The 12,802-nt window shown below is 35.4% G+C and overlaps 1 protein-coding gene across 1 annotated transcript in view; it reads left to right on the forward strand.

Moving 5' to 3' along the window:
- Positions 1–12,291, forward strand: part of LOC112049045 (connectin-like) — a 50,286-nt gene extending 37,995 nt beyond the window's left edge. Inside the window, exons 2-3 of the mRNA XM_024086782.2 lie at positions 1,245–2,313; positions 7,459–12,291. Coding sequence (XP_023942550.1) covers positions 1,272–2,313; positions 7,459–7,934 — 1,518 coding nt within the window. The 5' untranslated portion in view covers positions 1,245–1,271 and the 3' untranslated portion in view covers positions 7,935–12,291. The remainder of the gene's footprint in view (positions 1–1,244; positions 2,314–7,458) is intronic.
- The last annotated feature ends 511 nt before the right edge of the window (positions 12,292–12,802 follow it).

Below are 12,802 nucleotides of genomic sequence, written 5' to 3' on the forward strand. Positions count from 1 at the left end.
CGAATTCGATCGGAAGGAAAGCGGTAAGAATATTGGATCTACATGATATTACAGACCGCATTCGAATACATACATTTTTATTATTATTAGATTCCTCAAACGTTTGTAATGGCTCAAATATTCATATTTGTGAAAACCAACTTTAGATTTTAGATATTTTTCGATTTATCTTTGTTTTTTTTTATTGGTTTGCTAAACTGACACAATTACTTTACCAAACATATATTAAAAAATAGCTTCTTCTCATCCTTACGTAATTGTGCCTAGTTGAAGCAAACATAACATGCTTACATAGGGTACATAACGCAAATTATTAACTTACTCTAAACAAAAAGAAAAAAGACAAACAAATAAGAAATAAATGTGAAGAAGTAATCCATCAATAACATTTAAGGAAACCTAGTGTTAATACTGCTAATTGAGTCTGAAGATATCTATACGGTCTCGGACAATGTTTGCAAAAGATTGCATACGGTACATTGGACTATGCTGACCAAGATTGGTCTTAGTACATGGCAAACAAAACGTTTTACGGTTATGTAGGCGGCTTCCTTTGCGAGGTACTGTGAACTTTAAGCGTTCAAGCAATTATTAGCCGATGCCCCGCGGTTTCACCTGCCTAGTTCTCGTGAGAGTACGGAAATAAAATATAGCCAATTAACGTGGCTTTCTAGTGGTAAAAGAATTTTCAAAATCGCTTCTGTAGATCCAGAGATTACTCTTTATATTATAAGCATTATTTTTTTTTAAACTCTTTCTGTCAGTTAATGTAAGTACTAATACTACGGCCATGGTTATTTCTTCCTGTTGGATGATTTTTAATGCTCCAATGTACTACACGTATGCCGCAGGTTATATGGATACAGGGTGGCCAATGGTTAATGGATATACAATCATACTGTACATACTCTAGTTCCATTGAGTATTAAATTAAATAAAACAGGTCACGATTATTACCCGAAAAATAGTGATAGTGTAGTGTTTAGTGCTACATGGAAGATCACGTGAACAAAGTTACTTATAGACGTAATAGTTAGTTAAAGACTAAGATTAAGTTATTGGACATTATCTTAGCATAATAATGATATATTATATGTTTAGTTTAAAGTAAAATTACTAATGTATTAAATACAAAAATGATTTATTTCAATGTTATTAAAAACCGCACAGCACAATGTTGGCAATAAATGCAAATCCAATAGAAAGTAAAATGGTAATACTCAATACGGTTTTCTTTGTTCCAGGTTATTCCAATGTGATAAGCAATAAATATGGATTTCAAGTACCTAATCCTGATGATTGCCTTCGCGACCGTCGAGATAAACTTGACGGAGAGCCGTCAAAATGATAAACGGCGATGGAAATCAGAAAAATCCCCATACTCACATTACGTTAACATTTGCGACATTCAGGACCGGGTGTCCAAAGTACATTGTTACTGTGAGAGTAATAAAATAAAAACTGCAACGAAAGCCGACTGCTGGGTTTTTAATGGAGGCATAGCGGAAGATGACCCTTTCTGGTCTAACTTTTACTCCCAACCGAAAATAGAAAGGCTCACATTCAACGTAAGGGCTGATGGTGGACTGACGTACATTCCAGCGAAAGTAATCGTAAGACTCGATCGATTGAACTATTTGAATATACAATACGCAAATATCAATACAATACCGTCTTTCGCGTTTACAAACTCGACAACTTTAAGAGAAATAACGCTTCCGAAGAACAAAATTGTTAAACTGGAAAAGATGGCGTTCGCCCACCTCATTCTGCTCGCTAATGTAAGTCTGATAGAGAATCAGATATCTGAATTGCAAAGGGACGTTTTCTACGTCCTCCCGAATTTGCAGAGACTATATCTGTCAAAGAACACGATAAGCGTACTCCACGACGGTTGTTTCAAGCATTTATACAATTTGATAAAATTGGATCTGAACAGTAATTTGCTCACGGTTGTCGTCAGAGAGAACTTTCAGGGACTATCCAATCTCATTACACTGGACATGAGGAACAACAAATTGATGATGATAGGAGATTTGGCGTTTGCGGAACTTTGGAATCTCCAGGAACTTTACTTGGATGGCAACGAAATAGAATTTATTTCCGAACGGGGTTTCGGTGGATTGACTCAACTCAAGAAACTTTCCTTAGCCGATAATAAGTTAGCGATGTTAGACGACGGGGTGTTCGATGAAATACAAAAGTTGAATGTTCTCGATTTAAGGAATAACAACTTGGAAACATTGAAACAGGAAACTCTTCGGAACGTTGTGGAAAACATGAAAACTAATTACGCGCTGGTCTCTTTGGATGGTAAGTTTGTATTAAAAACTGACACGCCTAACTTACTTTGTCGTATTTTGTTGCATATACAATTACTAGCTGACGCCATGCGGTTTTACCCGCGTGGTGCATTCCCATAGGAATACGGGGATAATATATAGCCTATAATCTTCCTCGATAAATGGGCTATCTAACACTGAAAGAATTTTTCAAATCAGACCAGTAGTTCTTGAGATTAGCGCGTTCAATTAAACAAACAAACTCTTCAGCTTTATAATATTAGTATAGATACTAAAATCGTAATCGAAAAATGGGTGAGAATAGGGAGCAAAATAGAGTTTATGACTTATTCTCAGACTTACCGAATATTCACAGAAATTTCATAAAAATCGGTCAAGCCGTTTCTTAAATGAGTTGCATTATAAACACGAGCTCTAGAATATTTATATATTCAGATATATTTCAATACATTTCTTTGTAAAGTAGCTAAAACTCTACCGTTGTCAAGTAATTACGTATCTATGTCCAAAACGTATTCTTACCTAAGCGTAGTTTTACTTTTTTTTGAAATAAATAACTTACACAATACACATAATATCACTACTTTGCCCCAAAGTTAGACAGTCTGTGTTATGGGTACTGTATGTTTTGTACACACATATACGAGTAAGTATTTATTATATGTAGTTAATAACATATGATAAAATCTGCTAACTTAGTTTATCCATATAACATCCATGCTCATCACACAAATATTTTCCAGTTGTGGGAATCGAACCCACGGCCGTGAAAGCAGAAAGCAGGGCCACTACCCACTGCACAACGCGACCACCGTTTAGTATAAGTTGTGCCTCGTGGTTTTATCTGCATAGATAATAGATATCATTTCGTTATCAACCCATATTCAGCACACTGCTGAGCTCGAGTTTCCTCTCAGAATCAGAGCGGTTAGGCTAAATAGTCCACCAATGCGGATTGGCAGACTTCACACGCGCAGAGAATAGAGAAAATTCTCTGGTATGCAGGTTTCCTCACGATGGTTTCCTTCACTGTTTGAGACACGTGATATTTAATTTCTTAATTTGCACACAACTGAAAACTTGGAGGTGCATGCCCCAGACTTTGACGGCCTCCGTGGCGCAGTGGTATGCGCGTTGGATTTACAAAACGGAGGTCCTGGGTTCGATCCCCGGCTGGACAGATTGAGATTTTCTTAATTAGTCCAGGTCTGGCTGGTGGGAGGCTTCGGCCGTGGCTAGTTACCACCCTACCGGCAAAGACGTACCGCCAAGCGATTTAGCGTTCCGATACGATGCCGTGTAGAAACCAAAAGGCGTGTGGATTTTCATCCTCCTCCTGACAAGTTAGTCCGCTTCCATTTTAGACTGCATCATCACTTACCATCAGGTGAGATTGTAGTCAAGGGCTAACTTGTAAAGAATAAAAAAAAAGACTGGTTACGAACTCACACCCTCCGGAATCGGAGGCAGAGGTCATATCCACTGGGCTATCACGGCTCTCAATTATGTGGTCGTAAATAAATAATTAATGGTTTTATTGCTGTCAGTGAAAGCGCATTAAGCCCGGCTCAAAGCCACGACCACAAAAACTGTTATTGTCAGCGATTTACTGAATCCCTACCACTCAATGAGGACAATTGAACGAACCAGAAAGCATTTTTGATTACATTGAACACTTTAACCAGTTGAGTCCACTTTATTGATGTAAAAATGTAATGTCTACTCTTCATCATCATTATCAACCCATATTCGGCTCACTGCTGCGCACGAGTCTCCTCTCGGAATGAGAGTGGTTAGGCCCATAGTCCACCACGCTGGCCCAATGCGGATTGACAGACTTTACACACGTAGATAATTAAGTAAATTATCGGGTATGCAGACTTCCTCGTGATATTTAAATTCTTAAAATGCACACAACTGTAAAGTTGGAGGTGCATGTCCCGAACCGGATTTGAACCTATCCACTGGGCTATCACAACTGCCTACCATTAGGGTAGGCTCATAAGTCATAACTAAAGCCAGTACTACAGAATTATCCAGTTTAATTTGCATGTCCATTGCCTACCCTGATTAGAAACCTTGTGCACGCCACTGATTGTAACAACGATTTTCTATAAACGACCAAGAAAACCACCTATGGTAAGTGGATCATCGCCTACAACAGAGCAACTCTTAAACTGCAAAGAACATGTTTTACAAAGTACCGCGTGTCAAGCTAGGCGTAGGTGGTAAGCCTCATCATTATATCAGCCGATGGACGTCCACTGCAGGACATAGGCCTCTTGTAGAGACTTACAAACATCACAATCATGAGCTGTCTGAGTCCTGCGAATCCCAGCGACTCACTCGATGTCGTCAGTCCACCTGGTGGGGGGTCGACCAACACTGCATTTTTTATTGCGTGCTACGTTCTACGTGGATAAAACCGGGCAGCTGTTAGTATATTTGCTTAGTTAAATAAAAAGTAAAAATGTGATTCAGCACATTTTTGAATTATTAGACTTGTATATAATTAACTAAAGAATGAATGTTCCTAAAATTCAAAATAAAATATTTACAAGATTTATCGAAAGATTTACATTTTTGTTTGATACAAATACCTCCATTTTTATTCAAATTAATAATGTTTCTAAATAACTCGTACCTTGACAACATTTTGCCGTTTTACTAAAGAATTTGACGGCCTTTTATTAAAACGTTTGAAAGTTGAGATTGCTTTTAAAATAAATAAATTACATCTGCCTCAGACAGGTTTATGTGTATGTACAAACAAACAGTAGTACAAACGTTTGCAAACGTTTTGAATAGTTGTCTACTTCAGATACAATGAATGAAACTTCAGTATGAGTTAATTACGTGCCAAGAACTGAAAGTTGAAATCAAATTGAAGGTTTATGAAGCTATAGAGGATCAAGTATCGTTATTTGATAAGTTTTAAGTTTTTTATTCAAGTTTTACATTTAAATATAGCAATGAATATTTTTAATTATGTTACTTTTAAAAGAATTTACAAGCAATGATTTTTTGTTATATCAAAACTCAAATAAATAATTTTTTTTTACTCTTTACAAGTTAGCCCTTGACTACAATCTCTGATGGTAAGTGATGATGTAATTTAAGATGGAAGCGGGCTAACTTGTTAGGAGGAGGATGAAAATCCACACTCCTTACGGTTTCTACACGACATCGTACCGGAACGCTAAATCGCTTGGCGGTACGTCTTTGTCGGTAGGGTGGTAACTAGCCACGACCGAAGCCTCCCACCAGCTAGACCTGGACCAATTAAGAAAACCTCAATCGGCCCAGCCGGGGATCGAACCCAGGACCTCCGTCATTAAATCCACCGCGCATACCACTGCGCCACGGAGGCCGTCAAAACTGTTTACTATACTAAGAAACTTACCTAAAAATATGCATTTACACATTTAAATCGGTAGTTTTAAGGTAAATCGTACATAAAAAATTAGATTATAAACGGACCGAAAACAGAAAAAACAGTTTTAAGTCGGTCAGGCACAGTTCGAAGAGCTGATGGACATTGGAGCCCAAGGTGCTGGAACGGTGAAGTGTTGGTCTCGAAAGTACAGTGTTAGTCAAGCGAGCCATTCTCTGGATGCAGGCATCTTATGATCGTGATGTCTGGAAATTTCTATATCCATCCATCCGTCCATCGGCTGATGATGATGATAAAAAGTCGTTTACAGTTAGTAGTTACAATATACTTATGATGCCAGTTCACAAATTAATTTGTTAAGCAAGGTATATTTGAATACTGTTGTAGAAAAGTGTAATGAGTGAGACGAGAGGTCATTGTGCAATATGCATATAACTTGTGCGCGTTAACTAACAAACACAGTACTAAAATCATTCAAACCAGGTGTCAAGTTAATCAGCACGAGCTGTAGATAGTGATTATAATGTTATTGTATTTATTGCGGGGCTTTAAGATTAGCAGTCACAGTTTTCATTGCATCAATAAAACACTCATACATACGGCGCTACATAATTCATTAGGCAGTTAATGTGCACTACAAAAATTTATTACACCCATGAAGGGGTGCATAAAGTCAAGTCCGTATCCACGGATTAAAGGACAAAATCCCATGCGAAACCAAACGAAAATGCAACCTATTGGTTTCGTATACGGTTGAGTTTTATGTGAATTGTTTCATAAATGAGTTTTGTTTGTACCTGTATGAGCTTAATACATTCGTAGCAACTAGTCTATGAATCAGCGCGTGATGTATGGTGGTTTGTTGCTCTGTGACGTTTTAATGGCGAGTGTATTTCGCGGTCGAGAGATATTATATTTGCCGCAAAATTGCTCGTTACTACACTTGCATTGTGGGATATGATTTAATGCTGGCTGGGCTTAAAACACTGGTTTTAATTTGCTTTTTGGTTTCGGTTGTAGATTTATTGTTAAAGTCTTATTATACAGAGGTACTTGTGGATTTTTTTTGACGTGAGAACGTCTACTCGATGGAGCCGGCTGCACACTCGAATCTGGGGCATGCACCTCCAACTTTTAAGTTATGTACATTTTAAGAAATTAAATATCACGTGTCCCAAACGGGGAAGGAAAACCATAGCGAGGAAACCTGCATACCTGAGAATTTTCTTTATTCTCTACGTGTGCGAAGTCTGCCAATCCGCATTGGGCCAGCCCTTAGGCCTTACCCCTCTCATTATGAGAGGAGACTCGTGATCAACAGTAAGCCTTATATGGGTTGCCTCGCCATTATTCAGGCATTACCCGTTGTTCTCCCTTTATATAAAGTGGTAAATTATTTAAACCCCTTCAAATGTTCACTAAAACAGTTTTCTGAATAACTATATACTCACACAATACACACATCACTACTTAGCCACAAAGTACGCGATTAGCCTATGTTATGGGAATTAAGATAGCGTATTTTATAATATGTATTTATATACTATATATATATTTACTTCTATAATATAGTAAGTACACTCAGTCCCTGGAAAACACCCATACTCATTTTCACACTTATTTTCCAGTTGCGGGAATCAAACCCACGGCTGTGGTTGTAGAAAGCCGGCCATTAAGAACATTTAAATAAAAAACCACCAATATAGAATCCTTCTTTTTTAATTGAATTAAAAAAATAACAAAAACATTTTGTTTTAACAGGTAACAAGCTCACATGTGACTGTCGTCTGTCGTGGCTGCACAAACTACGTAACGAGACCCGGAGCAAACGCGTAAGAGCCTCTCTAGACCGCCTCAACTGCATCATGGATCTCAAACTAAAAGCTAACTTGGGAAACATCAAAACACTAAAAACTGATCCAAATTTAAAAGTCATTCCCGCGAATAAAAAGGATATAGACAAAATCGACGAAGAAGAAGAACTAGACGACGACGTAAACTACGACGACGCTTTGCAGGATCAAGAAAATACTTTGGACGTTTCGAAAATAGAGTATCGTAGGAAACTAATGGAGATCCCAGTTGACATGCTTCCCTGCGCTAGCAAACTTAGCTATGAGGCATCATATTCGCCTCCAACGCAAGACGAAGTCAAATATTATAAAACTTCGGGCGCAAAGTGCTTAGCGTCTACCCTCATTTTGATAACATTATGTACCCTAACAGAGATATTGTAGCGTACAAAGTTTTAAGTGACAGAAATTCTGTTTGAGAATCTATTACAGTTGTACTTTATTCCGATGAATATAGTAATAAGGTCTGCCTTGAATTAGTGGTAACTGATAGTTAATTTATAAGTAGGTATATTTTATAGAACTATCCTTACTTCTTAAATTACCCTCGTCTCGATATATTTATGGTAATTAGGTGTATAGTTTTAATCGTCTATTATGATAAATAAGTTTGTAATGTGATGTTTGCCAGTGGCTCATTTTTTTTAATTACACAGTAAGATTCCAAGTAAAACCTGATGACACAACCATTGAAACATTTATTTGAAAGATTTATTCTCCTTTTCATACTTATTTTCCATTTAGATTTTTATATTACATTTAGATTTGTATGAATATCATATTTTCACAAACTATTTCAATATTTTCCTCCAACATCTTTCTTCTATGAAATTTAAATCTTAAAGCATTCATATTTCAATTTATTTCAATTCAATATGCCACACAAACCTTGACAGGTACCTACTTGTATGTAAAAGTGACAGTGTGTTTGTGTGTGTGTGTAAAGTAACAAATTTGTTATAAACGGTGACGAAAACACACCAGTGAGAACAGAATAACTAGAGACTTAAGAATAATTTCTTTGCAAATTAGTACCTCTTTATTGTCACAATAATAGGATCCAGTAGTATATTACCAAGTATATTTCGTGTAAATAATGTAAGTCTATTTTAAATATGTAAATCAAGGCGTGTAAGAAACGAGTTTAAAATTTTAAAATAACATTAAACGAAATATTTGCATACAAAATGTACAACAATCTCCTGCAAGCACATTATATTAGGATAAGATCTGCTTTAAAATTATTCTCACGGGAGAACTAAATGTATAGCCGGGAAAACGGTAAATTACATTGAAATAAGAAAACGTATGTGAGGTACGGTCTACGTCACAGGATGTTGTCTGTTCCTATCTCTGTCCCTGTAGGAATGTAAATAGTTACGACCTTTTCCATCCAACTGACTCTAGGATAAGGATGTATAGGATAAGGCCCTTTGGAGACAAGGGAATACTAGAAAACCTCTTAATGCAATCACACAGATATACTAATTTGGATAATAATCTATACTAATATTATAAAGAGGAAAGATTTGATTGTTTGTTTGTTTGTTTGCATTGATTGGCTCTGAAACTACTGAACCGATTTGAAAAATTCTTTCTGCTATAATTTATCACCGTATTTAATTAGAATGGGAACTGCGGGTGAAATATTATATAATTCGTAAATTGATCATTTTTATTTAAAAAAAATAGTAATGTATTAACATGACCATAACATAACCATATTTCTCCAAGCAAGCAAAACATCTGTGTTAGAAATAGGTACGATTAAAGGGTGTGGATTGAACCTTCTAAGATTTTAGCTTGTCTTTTAAACCTCGGAGCTATTAAGGCTTCATTCACAGGTGGGCTAAACGTCCAGACAATATACAACTATTTTCATTATTTCATTTATTTTATTACGTCATCCTGGGGTTTTACCGGCGTAGTTCCCGTTCCCGTGAGAATGCGGGGATAAAATAAAGCCTTTGACACTCACAAAAAACGTGGCTTTCTTGTGGTAAAAGAATTTTCTTAATCGGTTCAATAGATCTAGAGATCACCCCATACACTTTACCTGTGTATAATAATAATAAAGATTAATTTTCCAAAGAGATCATGAAATTCAGATGTTCACTTGCTTCCTGCTTCCTTATTCTACCGAGGCGTTGAACCAGTTTTATGTCTGTTATGAAATTTTCTTGCACATTTGTTATTAACGCTCAAAACTTCACGGTTGTATGAAACCAATTTATCGCTACATTTTACATATTTGCGACGATATTTTATATCTCGAAAGAGTGAGTTCCAAGTTCGTCTCTATATATCCCTGTCTAACAGGATATTATAGATAGAGATAGATTGTGACGAATTCAAAACTAAAACTGCCTAATTATAAAAACACAGTTAAACCAGGCTAAAATGTATATGAATGTAAATAGTTGTGATGAAATCAGATGTCATTTGATTTACGATCTCTATAATTATGACGTCACTTCCATCTTTTTTGAGTGAAACTCAATCAAATCAAGGTTTCGGGGTGAAACGTACGTAGAGAGTATTTTGTCGGACCTGGGTGACGTTGTCGCATGGGTTCGTCGACTCTTCGCGGATGATAGCAAAATAAATAAATCATTATATAATCACTTCCATCTGTTTCGCACCCTATTATGAATCTGTAACAGAAGTTTGCCATTTTATATTAAAATGTATTTTTTGTAGGTATTAGGAAATTACTATTTTGAAATGGAAATAGTTTCGAAACAGTTGGAAATAGTTACGATTTGGTCAAATTATTAAAAGTATGCATGGATGGTGCCAGTGGGAGGCCTATTAAAAAATGATTTTGAATATTTATAGTCATGTTAGTACTACCTACTACTAAATACATACGGAAGTTATGTCAATACCTACAACCGTTAATATTACATCCGATTGTATTTCTGCAGAAAAAAAATATTAGAAACATTAATTTCTGAAAATACAGCATAATACCCTAATATAGTATTCACAATATTACCTATATTAGAATTTATCAATGGTAAAAACTCCTTTATCGTTCATACATACTAAAGGAAATTACTTCTTTAGAAGTAAACGATTTCTCGATAATATAAAATGATTACACATTTCTGACTTTCCAATACGTTACTTAAGATTTCACACAAAATTAAACTCCTTAACATTTTATGTTGCCTAAAACTCTCATGTAAATAACTTTAGGCGCTTAGAAACTTTAACATTAAATCAAAGACTGTGTTAGAGTTTAAGTTTGTTAATTTTCATGTTCCGTTTCTAGAAGTTTTCGCTTATCTGTAGTAAATACGAGTATACAGTGAAGTGATTTGTGTATACCAAAGATTAACTTTAAGCATTGCATTTACTTTGTTTTAAACGTTTAAAGGTTTGTAAAGATAGTAAATAGTATTCGTATTCGAGTTTACATTTTTCACTTATTTATAACTAATGAAATAGTTTCATGTATTTTAATAATTAGAGTACATAAAAATTTAATTGAATTAAAGTGCAAATACATAAAGCTACTATACAGGGTGCTCGGGAGTGTTTACCATAACATCAAGGTGTTGTCGAGTCCAATTATGCATGCTATTGACGATCAATTATTCTCATGTTTCTGCAGCACCCACGACTATAACTGATCGTGTATTGGTCGCTGCGTGCATGACGGCTCGACTTATGAAACGTCTTTGTTGCTGTTTGCGCTGCAGAAACGAGAAAATAATTGACCGTCAATGGTTGACTTTATACTAAAAATAAAAACTGTTGTATGTTTTCATACAAAGTAATTCAATAATTCCGACTATCCATGACTACACACACCTTTAGCAAACCTTGCATTTTTAAAATTTGAAAGTTTGGCGTCGTAATTATAAGGATGCCTATAAGGAACACATTTTAAGATTTATTTAAAAAAGTAATAAATATTATGTATTACTCCGAAAATATTAATTTTAGAACATGTTCTTTGAACATTTTAAATTAATTTTCGGTAAAGAATATAATCCCAGAGTTATGAGAAATAATGCCCAGCACCCTGTAGGTATATACTAGGTAATGCTAGCCGCACACGGTCCGATATACCGGCATGCCTGCAGCGCTACCGGCATGATGTCGCGTAAATGTGCATGACGGCTCGACTTGACACAAATATTGCGACTCAGACACATAGAGTACATAATAGTAGTCTGTGGCGCTTTCTATGAGTTTGTGTAATACATATAAATATTGATTTTCAAATTTTCTACCAGTTAAATTTTAGATTAGTGGGGTCTGGTATTCGACTAAATGAAGAGAAATGGACAAAATATCCGCCAATTGCGCAGGAGTAGTCCCAGACACATAATTTCGTCCCAACGCAAAAAAGAGATAGCGGTATTTCCGGTTGCGCTGCTATTGGTTGACATTTGTCTATTTCTCGTCACGAGAAATGTTCTTGATCTCGTTGGAGAACAGCTAAGCATAATAAGAGCTAGAACGGTTTAAAGGTTTTTAAAAATACTAGATCACTTTCGTTTAATTAAAAAATCTAATAATTGTTCAAGCTTCAACAAGCGGGCTTTAAATTTACCAAAAGTTTTACTTTAATAATATGATGTAGTTGATATAACTTTTAGTATGATAAGATACACAGTGTTATGATATTGTAATGTAAATATTAATTAATTAATTTTAGTCCCATAGATATTTTATCATTCATGTATTCTAATAAAATGTGGAATAATAAAATTGATACTTTTGCAAATATTTTCTTTTATTTATTTTTCTCATAAAATAAAATTAAACGGAATAAGCGCATCATCATCATCAATAGCAATCCATATACAGCTCACTGCTGAGCTCGAGTCTCCTCTCAAAATGAGAGGGGTTAGGCCAATAGTCCACCACGCTGGCCCAATGCGGATTGGCAGACTCCACACACGCATAGAATTAAGAAAACTCTCTGGTATACAAGTTTTCTCACAATATTTTTCTTTCACCGTTTGAGACACGTGATATTTAATTTCTTAAGGGCATGGCTTTGATATATTACCTATCAAAAAAAAACGATATAATTGAAATTATAATTTATGATGAACAATTCAAGAAATGAAAAAAGTAACTCAGGTATTTAAGACTTTGAATGTTAATTTTAAAACGAATAAATTAAAATTTTTCGAACGGCTTTTTCATTAACTTATTTATGTTAACTTAAAAGTAAAGCTGTAACAGTTTTATTCGTGCACTTGCCTAAGACTAATAATAAACTAATGTTA

Source organism: Bicyclus anynana, chromosome 16 (assembly GCF_947172395.1).
Source record: "Bicyclus anynana chromosome 16, ilBicAnyn1.1, whole genome shotgun sequence".
NCBI classification, from domain to species: domain Eukaryota; kingdom Metazoa; phylum Arthropoda; class Insecta; order Lepidoptera; family Nymphalidae; genus Bicyclus; species Bicyclus anynana.